The sequence below is a fragment of the Lepisosteus platostomus genome, chromosome 13 (assembly GCF_059453375.1).
Source record: "Lepisosteus platostomus isolate fLepPlt1 chromosome 13, fLepPlt1.hap1, whole genome shotgun sequence".
Taxonomy (NCBI): domain Eukaryota; kingdom Metazoa; phylum Chordata; class Actinopteri; order Semionotiformes; family Lepisosteidae; genus Lepisosteus; species Lepisosteus platostomus.
In genome coordinates, this window is record NC_142623.1 from 32,574,781 (window position 1) to 32,587,580 (window position 12,800).

Consider the following 12,800-nt stretch of genomic DNA (forward strand, 5'->3'; position numbering starts at 1 on the left):
CACTCATTATTTCCCAAGACTGGTTTTGTAGCTGTGCTATATCCTCCAGCTGTGCTCTCCTCCAGCTGTGCTATATCCTCCAGCTGTGCTATATCCTCCAGCTGTGCTCTCTTCCAGCTGTGCTCTCTTCCAGCTGTGCTATATCCTCCAGCGGTGCTCTCCTCCAGCTGTGCTATATCCTCCAGCTGTGCTCTCTTCCAGCTGTGCTATATCCTCTAGCTGGGCTCTCCTCCAGCTGTGCTCTCTTCCAGCTGTGCTATATCCTCTAGCTGTGCTCTCTTCCAGCTGTGCTATATCCTCCAGCTGTGCTCTCCTCCAGTGGTGCTATATCCTCCAGCGGTGCTCTCCTCCAGCGGTGCTATATCCTCCAGCGGTGCTCTCTTCCAGCTGTGCTCTCTTCCAGCGGTGCTATATCCTCCAGCGGTGCTATATCCTCCAGCTGTGCTCTCTTCCAGCGGTGCTATATCCTCCAGCTGTGCTCTCTTCCAGCTGTGCTATATCCTCCAGCTGTGCTCTCCTCCAGCTGTGCTCTCTTCCAGCTGTGCTATATCCTCCAGCTGTGCTCTCCTCCAGCTGTGCTCTCTTCCAGCGGTGCTATATCCTCCAGCTGTGCTCTCTTCCAGCTGTGCTCTTTTCCAGCGGTGCTATATCCTCCAGCTGTGCTCTCTTCCAGCTGTGCTCTTTTCCAGCGGTGCTATATCCTCCAGCTGTGCTCTCTTCCAGCGGTGCTATATCCTCCAGCTGTGCTCTCTTCCAGCTGTGCTCTCTTCCAGCTGTGCTCTTTTCCAGCGGTGCTATATCCTCCAGCTGTGCTCTCTTCCAGCTGTGCTCTTTTCCAGCGGTGCTATATCCTCCAGCTGTGCTCTCTTCCAGCTGTGCTCTTTTCCAGCTGTCTGCCCTTTTCTTCCTCTGCTGGCAGCACCAGATCACCCCCACTGCTTTTTGGGAACGTGAGGGAGGCGGGGCGACAGAGTGAGGCTGGTGTGGGTGGTGAGGTGGAGGAGGGAGATGTGGGATGAGAGAGGGGTGGAGAGGAGGGGGAGAAGGGGCAGGAGAGAGAAGGATATAGAGAAAAGAGAGTGGTGGTGGGGGGACCCAGCAGACTGAAGACCACCCTCCCCAGCCTGTCTTCCCATACTGTTCTGGTGGACCTCTGGTAGCACTACCCCTGTCCCTGATTAGCACCCCCTAGTGTTGGTTGCACATACTGCGAACTGCCTTCGCTGAGCCATGGGTCCCAGGCTGAGGCCGTTCAGAACATCAGAAAGGCTCCGGAGGGCAGCCTTGACACTGCACTGCCCCTCTGCTGAGCTCCACTGGTGCACAGCTCCTGTCCACTAGGGCCAGCAGTCTGCCAGGGCTCTTCATAGGACTGGAGCTGTATCCCCCAGGACTGGAGCTGTGGACCCCAGGACTGGATCTGTGTCCCCCAGGACTGGAGCTGTGGGCCCCAGGACTGGAGCTGTGTCCCCCAGGACTGGAGCTGTGGTCCCCCCAGGACTGGAGCTGTGATCCCCCCAGGACTGGAGCTGTGATCCCCCCAGGACTGGAGCTGTGATCCCCCCAGGACTGGAGCTGGATCCCCCCAGGACTGGATCTGTGTCCCCCAGGACTGGATCTGTGTCCCCCAGGACTGGATCTGTGGTCCCCCCAGGACTGGAGCTGTGGTCCCCAGGACTGGATCTGTGTCCCCCAGGACTGGAGCTGTGGTCCCCCCAGGACTGGAGCTGTGGTCCCCAGGACTGGAGCTGTGGTCCCCAGGACTGGAGCTGTGGTCCCCAGGACTGGATCTGTGTCCCCCAGGACTGGAGCTGTGGTCCCCCCAGGACTGGAGCTGTGGTCCCCAGGACTGGATCTGTGTCCCCCAGGACTGGAGCTGTGGTCCCCCCAGGACTGGAGCTGTGGTCCCCAGGACTGGAGCTGTGGTCCCCAGGACTGGATCTGTGTCCCCCAGGACTGGAGCTGTGGTCCCCCCAGGACTGGAGCTGTGGTCCCCAGGACTGGATCTGTGTCCCCCAGGACTGGAGCTGTGGTCCCCCCAGGACTGGAGCTGTGGTCCCCAGGACTGGATCTGTGTCCCCCAGGACTGGATCTGTGTCCCCCAGGACTGGAGCTGTGGTCCCCCCAGGACTGGAGCTGTGGTCCCCAGGACTGGATCTGTGTCCCCCAGGACTGGATCTGTGTCCCCCAGGACTGGAGCTGTGGTCCCCTGCCTTAAGTAACTCTTGAGTGAACTGATGTTGCCCATAGCTCACGGAAACGGGGATCAGCTGGCTGTCACTCGGAGAGGTCTGCTAGTGGATGACAGGGAGAGGGCAGGGAGTCGGGAGAGAGAGGCCCGTGCGCGCGGGATTTACGACGGTATCGCTCTCCGAGTGGATTCCCTTCCTTAAACCCGCTAATCCCATCATGCTTCTCCAGCCCCACGATCGGACGTTAATTCTATCGGTTTAATGAGCCGGAAGGAGGCAGAGGGGGACAGCACTGCCGCGAGAGAGATCTGATTAACAGAGCTGGAAAGCGCGGGCTGTGGAAAGTACACACAGATACATTTTCATATAGTTCCTGACAGGGTGGCACAGCTCCAGCAGCAGCGCGCTGACCTCAGAAGACAGGCAGAGAGGAGCCTCAGCATCAGCAGCAAGAACAGCAACAGGGACAACAAGAACAGCAACAGGGACAACAAGAACAGCAACAAGAACAGCAACAGGGACAACAGGAACAGCAACAAGAACAGCAACAGGGACAACAAGAGGAACAGCAACTAGAACAGCAACAGGGACAACAGGAACAGTGACAACAAGAGGAACAGCAACAAGAACAGCAACAGGGACAACAAGAGGAACAGCAACAGGGACAACAAGAGGAACAGCAACAGGAACAGCAAAAGGGACAGCAACAGGGACAACAAGAGGAACAGCAACTAGAACAGCAACAGGGACAACAGGAACAGTGACAACAAGAGGAACAGCAACAAGAACAGCAACAGGGACAACAAGAACAGCAACAGCAACAGGAACAGCAACAGGGACAACAAGAGGAACAGCAACAAGAACAGCAACAGGGACAACAGGAACAGCAACAGGGACAACAAGAGGAACAGCAACAAGAACAGCAACAGGGACAACAAGAACAGCAACAAGGACAACAAGAGGAACAGCAACCACAACAGGAACAGCAACAGGGACAACAAGAGGAACAGCAACAACCACAAGAAGAACAGCAACAGGGACAACAAGAAGAACAGCAAGAGGGACAACAAGAAGAGCGACAGGAGCAACAACCACAACAAGAACAGCAACAGGAACAACCACAACAAGAAGAACAGCAACAGGAACAACAAGAAGAACAGCAACAAGAACAGCAACAGGGACAACAACCACAACAAGCAGAGGGACAGCAACAAGGACAGCAGCAGTACACTGAGGACTGTGTGTTCTGTACTGTCCCTCCTGCAGCCCACAGCAACACAGAGCCCTCCACACGTGGGGGGGGGCAAGGCCCCAGTCATTATCGCTAACGAGGCCTCCGCTGTCCGCTGTGTGCTAACGAGCGCACTGATTAGGCTCACGCGGAGTCCATATTGCGCTGATTAGTGCACGTCTCATGTCTCCATGACGATTAGAGCTCTCCTTCCTCACCTGTACCCCACCACGCCGCAACTCTGATCACCCCCAGACGGGGACATCAGAGCACTTCCCCCAGGGCCCCGTGAAACACATTCGCTGACACCCCCAGGGAGGGGATGACCCCACAGAGCCGGGGCCCTGGTCAGAGGGTCTGTGTGGGTTTCAAGACTTCTGTGACCACATGGAAAACCTGATCTGGACTGGGCCCTTCCCCCAACAAGGCCAGAGCACTGATCTTCCGTAACAATCAGTACAGTGCTCAATACACAGAGAGCAGGCAGGGCAGGCAGGGCACAATGCAAACAGGACAGTCAGGTCTGTCTGCGTCTGGTTGCTATAACCAGGCTGTGGTCACTGAGCCTGTCCTCTCTGGACAGTCAGGTCTGTCTGCGTCTGGTTTCTATAACCAGGCTGTGGTCACTGAGCCTGTCCTCTCTGGACAGTCAGGTCTGTCTGCGTCTGGTTTCTATAACCAGGCTGTGGTCACTGAGCCTGTCCTCTCTGAACAGTCAGGTCTGTCTGTGTCCAGTTTCTATGTCCAGGCTGTGGTCACTGAGCCTGTCCTCTCTGGACAGTCAGGTCTGTCTGTGTCCAGTTTCTATGTCCAGGCTGTGGTCACTGAGCCTGTCCTCTCTGGACAGTCAGGTCTGTCTGTGTCCAGTTTCTATGGCCAGGCTGTGGTCACTGAGCCTGTACTTCATCAGGGTCTGTCTCTCTTTGCTGTCTCTTCTCCTGGTCAGACACTCATCTGGTATATCTTGTCTGTTTAGGGTCCTGCATCACTCCAGTTGATGCAGGTAAGGTAGTGTTGTGTGTGCCAGTGGGTGAGGTAGTGTTGTTTGGCTTGCATTCTGCTGTGGTTGACTTTGATTGGTGTTTTAATTACGCTGTCCTGAGGTTGGTTGTGGGCTGAGGGGCTGAGGGCGGCTCTTCTCTGGGCTCAGCTCTCTGAGTCCAGGAGTGAAATCGCAGTGCAGTGTTCCAGACTGTATCTCTCTGGTATTTACTGGCATGTGGGGCAAAGCAGAAATCATTAAGCTGCAATTTTGATTTTTCTTGTGTTTGTGTATTGATCTGTGGTTTGGGAGCGTCTGGCATAAATCTTCAATCTGTCTTTCTTCCAGTAAAGCACTGTAACAAAACACAACTCCAACCTCAAATTAACGCTCCTCTTATCAGCACGCATACAGATAACTGTAGAGAACTCCACTCTACACCATCAGTAAATTTATATCCACCAGTCTTTATAGTACTGTCAGACAGACTCCTGCTGCACAGCAGTCTGATCCACTCCAGGCTTTAGTGTTGTCAGTCTGACTCCCAGTGCACAGCAGTCTGATCCACTCCAGGCTTTACAGTGCTGTCAGTCACACTCCCAGTGCACAGCAGTCTGATCCACTCCAGGCTTTACAGTGCTCAGTCAGTGCACTTTCATGCCTTATTTCATATAATTTGTACAGGGAAATTGACATAGATATAAAATATTAAAGTAATATTTCTGTTTGGATTAAAGTTTCACAATATTACAGTAATGTTTAATGCATTACATGCATATTAGTCCTCTGTGCACATTTTTAAATGAAGAACCTTGAGCTGTTTTTGTAAATGTGGGCACCATGGTGATTTACAGAAAGCAGCTGAAATTACACTTTCTGGACAGCTTTTATTTCCATGTCATTCACTCAAAATCCACTTCACTTGTAAATGTCACCGTGTGCTCTTTGCTTTGACTGCATGACCGTATTGGCACAGCTGTGATCAAGGCAATTAATGCCTTTGAATTGGACAGACACACAGGCAGGCAGTCTGAAACACTGGAGGGTAGAGCCACAGACAGACACACCGGCAAGCAGGCCTACAGACAGACACACAGGCGAGCAGACCTACAGACAGACACACAGACAGACACACACGCATGCAGACCTACAATACAGACAGACACACAGGCGAGCAGACCTACAGACAGACACACAAGCATGCAGACCTACAATACAGACAGACACACAGGCAGACACACACGCATGCAGACCTACAATACAGACAGACACACAAGCATGCAGACCTACAATACAGACAGACACACAGACAGACACACACGCATGCAGACCTACAATACAGACAGACACACAGGCGAGCAGACCTACAGACAGACACACAAGCATGCAGACCTACAATACAGACAGACACACAGGCAGACACACACGCATGCAGACCTACAATACAGACAGACACACAAGCATGCAGACCTACAATACAGACAGACACACAGGCAGACACACACGCATGCAGACCTACAATACAGACAGACACACAGGCAGACACACACGCATGCAGACCTACAATACAGACAGACACACAGACAGACACACACGCATGCAGACCTACAATACAGACAGACACACAGGCGAGCAGACCTACAGACAGACACACAAGCATGCAGACCTACAATACAGACAGACACACAGGCGAGCAGACCTACAGACAGACACACAGGCAAGCAGACCTACAGACAGACACACAGACAGACACACACGCATGCAGACCTACAATACAGACAGACACACAGGCGAGCAGACCTACAGACAGACACACAAGCATGCAGACCTACAATACAGACAGACACACAGGCAGACACACACGCATGCAGACCTACAATACAGACAGACACACAGGCAGACACACACGCATGCAGACCTACAATACAGACAGACACACAGGCAGACACACACGCATGCAGACCTACAATACAGACAGACACACAGGCGAGCAGACCTACAGACAGACACACAAGCATGCAGACCTACAATACAGACAGACACACAGGCGAGCAGACCTACAGACAGACACACAGGCGAGCAGACCTACAGACACACAGGCAAGCAGACCTACAGACACACAGACAGGCAGTCAGACAGATCCATAGACAGAAAAACAGATGGGTAGACAGACAGAGAGATGACCAGAGTCATAGGCAGGCAGGCAGACAGGTGGATAGACTAATACAGAGACAGTTAGATAAGCCAAATCTAGCTGGTTGTGCTGTGTGTATGAGCACTTATCCATTCACATCACACACACAACCACACAGAACGAGCGAGAGATTCCTAGCAGACAGCGAGGTTAGTATGCTGAGGGGCATTCTGACTTATTGAGTGTGAATGAGAGAGAGAGGGGGCGGAAAGCAGGGAGAGAGGGAGAGAAAGAAAGGGGGACAGAGAGAGAGGGAGAGAGAGAGAAAGAGCTTTGTTCCAGCCCTGGTTTTCTGATCCCTCTGTCAGAGGGGGCTGCACTGAGAGAGGGGGGCTCTGACAGCAACAGTACTGCTGCTGAATAACAACAGAGAGAGGCAGAGAAATCGGAATTTAAATTTGAGAGGGAGAGAGAGAGAGGGAGGGAGGGAGGGGGGAGAGGGGGAGAGAGAGAGAGTGATAGAGAGAGAGAGAGAGGGGGAGGGGGAGAGAGAGAGTGATAGAGGGAGGAAGGGGGGAGAGGGGGAGAGAGAGAGAGTGATAGAGAGAGGAAGAGGGGGAGAGAGAGGGGGAGGGGGAGAGAGAGAGTGATAGAGGGAGGAAGGGGGGAGAGAAGAGAGAGAGAGTGATAGAGGGGAGAGGGAGAGAAGAGAGAGAGGGAGGAAGGGGGGAGAGAAGAGAGAGAGAGTGATAGAGGGGAGAGGGAGAGAAGAGAGAGAGGGAGGAAGGGGGGAGAGAAGGGAGAGAGAGTGATAGAGGGGAGAGGGAGAGAAGAGAGAGAGGGAGGAAGGGGGGAGAGAAGGGAGAGAGAGTGATAGAGGGGCAGAGAAGGGGGGAGAGGGAGAGAAGAGAGAGAGAGTGATAGAGGGAGGAAGGGGGGAGAGAAGGGAGAGAGAGTGATAGAGAGAGGGAGAGGGGGAGAGCGAGCAGACGGGGGGAGAGCGGGGGAGAAAGAGGGAGAGGAAGTGAAGAGAGAGAGGAAGAGAGAAAGACGGCGAGGCAGAGCGAAGGCAAAGTGTGTTTGCGAGAGAGCTGCAGCTCTGCACCCGAGCGGCGCGGCAGCCCAGCACTGCTGGACAGGGCACGGCGAGCAAGGGGACCGGGGAGAGGGGGAGAAGGAGTGCCCCTCGGGAGGCAGGACTGGCACCTGGACAGGTACACGCCTGTTTCCACGGCAACAGCATGGGCGCAGTGGTGGGCACGCTCACCATGCAAACGAAGCAGAGGAGACCCTCCAGAGGTATGAGATTCATCTGACACACTATGATTGACCAACACGCTGCCTGACTGACAGGCTGCCTGACTGGACAGCTATCTGACACACTGCCTGACTGGACAGCGATCTGATACTGACTGGACAGCGATCTGACACACTGCCTGACTGGACAGCGATCAGACACACTGCCTGACTGGACAGCGATCTGACACACTGTCTGACTGGACAGCGATCTGATACTGACTGGACAGCGATCTGACACACTGCCTGACTGGACAGCGATCCAACACACTGCCTGACTGGACAGCGATCTGACACACTTCCTGACTGGACAGCGATCTGACACACTTCCTGACTGGACAGCGATCTGACACACTGCCTGACTGGAAAGCGATCCGACACACTGCCTGACTGGACAGCGATCCAACACACTTCCTGACTGGACAGCGATCTGACACACTGCCTGACTGGACAGTGATCCAACACACTTCCTGACTGGACAGCGATCCGACACACTGTCTGACTGGACAGCGATCCAACACACTTCCTGACTGGACAGCGATCCGACACACTGTCTGACTGGACAGCGATCCGACACACTGTCTGACTGGACAGCGATCCGACACACTGTCTGACTGGACAGTGATCTGACACACTTCCTGACTGGACAGCGATCCGACACACTGCCTGACTGGACAGCTATCTGACACCCAGACTGACTGGACAACAATCTGATACTGACTGGACAGCGATCTGACACACTGACTGATACACTGCCTGACTGGACAGCGATCCGACACACTGCCTGACTGGACAGCGATCTGACACACTGACTGACACACTTCCTGACTGGACAGCGATCCGACACACTGCCTGACTGGACAGCGATCCAACACACTGACTGACACACTTCCTGACTGGACAGCGATCCGACACACTGCCTGACTGGACAGCGATCTGACACAATTCCTGACTGGAGAGCGATCAGACACACTGCCTGACTGGACAGCGATCTGACACACAGACTGACTGGACAGCGATCTGACACACTGCCTGACTGGACAGCGATCTGACACACAGACTGACTGGACAGCCATCTGACATACTTCCTGACTGGACAGCGAACTGATACTGACTGGACAGCGATCTGACACACTTCCTGACTGGACAGCGATCTGACAAACTGCCTGACTGGACAGCGATCTGATACTGACTGGACAGTGATCTGACACACTGCCTGACTGGACAGCGATCTGACAAACTGACACCCAGACTGACTGGACAACAATCTGATACTGATTGGACAGCGATCTGACACACTTCCTGATTGGACAGCGATCTGATACTGACTGGACAGCAATCTGACACACAGACTGACTGGACAGCCATCTGATACTGACTGGACAGCGATCTGACACACAGACTGACACACTGCCTGACTGGGCAGCTATCTGACACACTGCCTGACTGGACAGCGATCTGACACACTGCCTGACTGGACAGCGATCTGACACACAGACCGAGACACTGCCTGAGTGGACAGCGATCCGACACACTGCCTGACTGGACAGCGATCCGACACACTGCCTGACTGGACAGCGATCTGATACTGACTGGACAGCTATCCGACACACTGCCTGACTGGACAGCGATCTGACACACTGCCTGACTGGACAGCGATCTGACAAACTGCCTGACTGGACAGCGATCTGACACACTGCCTGACTGGACAGCGATCTGACAAACTGCCTGACTGGACAGCGATCCAACACACTGCCTGACTGGATAGCGATCTGACACACTGCCTGACTGGACAGCGATCTGACACACTGCCTGACTGGACAGCGATCTGACACACTGCCTGACTGGACAGCGATCCGACACACTGCCTGACTGGACAGCGATCCAACACACTTCCTGACTGGACAGCGATCTGACACACTGCCTGACTGGACAGTGATCCAACACACTTCCTGACTGGACAGCGATCCGACACACTGTCTGACTGGACAGCGATCCAACACACTTCCTGACTGGACAGCGATCCGACACACTGTCTGACTGGACAGCGATCCGACACACTGTCTGACTGGACAGTGATCTGACACACTTCCTGACTGGACAGCGATCCGACACACTGCCTGACTGGACAGCTATCTGACACCCAGACTGACTGGACAACAATCTGATACTGACTGGACAGCGATCTGACACACTGACTGATACACTGCCTGACTGGACAGCGATCCGACACACTGCCTGACTGGACAGCGATCTGACACACTGACTGACACACTTCCTGACTGGACAGCGATCCGACACACTGCCTGACTGGACAGCGATCCAACACACTGACTGACACACTTCCTGACTGGACAGCGATCCGACACACTGCCTGACTGGACAGCGATCTGACACAATTCCTGACTGGAGAGCGATCAGACACACTGCCTGACTGGACAGCGATCTGACACACAGACTGACTGGACAGCGATCTGACACACTGCCTGACTGGACAGCGATCTGACACACAGACTGACTGGACAGCCATCTGACATACTTCCTGACTGGACAGCGAACTGATACTGACTGGACAGCGATCTGACACACTTCCTGACTGGACAGCGATCTGACAAACTGCCTGACTGGACAGCGATCTGATACTGACTGGACAGTGATCTGACACACTGCCTGACTGGACAGCGATCTGACAAACTGACACCCAGACTGACTGGACAACAATCTGATACTGATTGGACAGCGATCTGACACACTTCCTGATTGGACAGCGATCTGATACTGACTGGACAGCGATCTGACACACAGACTGACTGGACAGCCATCTGATACTGACTGGACAGCGATCTGACACACAGACTGACACACTGCCTGACTGGACAGTGATCTGACACACTGCCTGACTGGACAGCGATCTGACACACTGCCTGACTGGACAGCGATCTGACACACTGCCTGACACTGCCTGACTGGACAGCGATCCGACACACTGACTGACACACTGCCTGACTGGACAGCGATCTGACACACTGCCTGACTGGACAGCGATCTGATACTGACTGGACAGCTATCCGACACACTGCCTGACTGGACAGCGATCTGACACACAGACTGACACACTGCCTGACTGGACAGCGATCCGACACGAAGACTGACTGGAGTTCAGGGGCCTGACCTGTCAGCTGACAAGCGGCTGCACCCCCAAACCATGGGGGGAGCCCCTGCGGAGGACGGGCCGGGAGTGTTACAGGGGAGCAGTTAACAGGTGTGAGCCGGGAGGAGCAGGCAGACAGGCGGAGCTGTAGGAAAAGCTTGGCTCCGGCAGACCTGAACTGTAAACGCGCTTTCCGAAGGCTGAGCGAGACCGAGCAGGAAACGAAGCGAGCGAGTCGCCGCCCCGCGAGCCTGAGTGAAGTAAAGAGAGCGCGCGAGTGTGGGACGTGTCTGCGTGGGCGCGCGTGTAGTAACACTGTCGGCAGGGCGGCGGGTGCGTCTGTTACTAAGCGTAGAGGTGGGTTACCAAGCCCGCGCACAGCCTGCGCCTTGCGGGCCGTTGTCACGGTAACTCGGGCAAGCGCGGGGGGAGTCGCAGAGGGTTGAGAGTTCAACCAGGTTGCTATGGAGAAACGGAAACGCAGCTGGTCCGTTCAGCAGGCAGACAGTCTCTCCGGCTTCAGAGATCTGCTGTGGATAATAGCTCTCTTAAAAGGCACGCATTCTTCTCATGACCACTCGTTTCCCATGTTAATGAGCAAGCTTACACGAGACCACAATTAAAATCCCATTTCCGCGCCGGGGCTCCACGTGCCCGATGGCCATTATCCGGAGGTCGTCTGTGCCCCCCCCCGGCCAGGACTGCGGGGCTCACACGATTGGCAGACACCACCTAGACCAGCCAGCATGTCGGGGGGGTCAGCAGTCTCTGTAGAACTGTGTGATTGCTCCGTGGGGGCTTCTGTACAGTGTCAGAACTCTGTAGTGTGTGAAAACACTGTCAGTGTCTCTGTTGAACTTGTGTATAGTGTTAGGAATTCTATACAGCTTTCATACAGTGACTGTATCTGCATACAGCTTCTACACAACCTCATGGCTTACATTAAGCTTGTATATAATTTCAGGGTGTATATAGAGTTTGCATAATGTGTCTGGATTGATAATACAGCTTGTATACTGTATCGGTTCCCAAAGAGATTGTTTACAGTGTCACTGTATCGATAACAGTTATATGTAGTGTCAGGTCTGTGTAGAGCTTGAGTACAGTTTCAGGGCCTTTATAGAGCTTATTAGAGTGTCAGGGTCTGTGTAGAGCTTGAGTACAGTGTCAGTGTGTGTGTAGTGCTTGAGTACAGTGTGTGTAGAGCTTGAGTACAGTGTCAGGGTCTGTATAGTGCTTGAGTACAGTGTCAGGGTCTGTATAGTGCTTGAGTACAGTGTCAGGTCTGTATAGTGCTTGAGTACAGTGTCAGGGTCTGTATAGTGCTTGCATACAGTGTCAGGGTGTGTGTAGTGCTTGAGTACAGTGTCAGGGTCTGTATAGTGCTTGAGTACAGTGTCAGGGTCTGTGTAGAGCTTGAGTACAGTGTCCGTGTGTGTGTAGTGCTTGAGTACAGTGTCAGGTCTGTGTAGTGCTTGAGTACAGTGTCAGGGTCTGTATAGTGCTTGAGTACAGTGTCAGGGTCTGTATAGTGCTTGCATACAGTGTCAGGGTGTGTGTAGTGCTTGAGTACAGTGTCAGGGTCTGTATAGTGCTTGAGTACAGTGTCAGGGTCTGTGTAGAGCTTGAGTACAGTGTCCGTGTGTGTGTAGTGCTTGAGTACAGTGTCAGGTCTGTATAGTGCTTGAGTACAGTGTCAGGGTGTGTGTAGTGCTTGAGTACAGTGTCAGGTCTGTATAGTGCTTGCGTACAGTGTCAGGGTGTGTGTAGTGCTTGAGTACAGTGTCAGGGTCTGTATAGTGCTTGAGTACAGT

The 12,800-nt window shown here is 53.8% G+C and overlaps 1 protein-coding gene across 5 annotated transcripts in view; it reads left to right on the forward strand.

The window, feature by feature from the left end:
• LOC148650432 (A-type potassium channel modulatory protein KCNIP1) overlaps positions 1 to 12,800 on the forward strand; it is a 47,392-nt gene that overhangs the window by 18,302 nt on the left and 16,290 nt on the right. Inside the window, exon 1 of one of the 5 annotated variants that reach the window (XM_088604233.1) lies at positions 7,390 to 7,838. The exons of the other annotated variants lie outside the window; for them this stretch is intronic. Coding sequence (XP_088460359.1) covers positions 7,781 to 7,838 — 58 coding nt within the window. The 5' untranslated portion in view covers positions 7,390 to 7,780. Of the gene's footprint in view, positions 1 to 7,389; positions 7,839 to 12,800 lie in introns of those variants that run through there. 5 annotated transcript variants of the gene reach the window in all.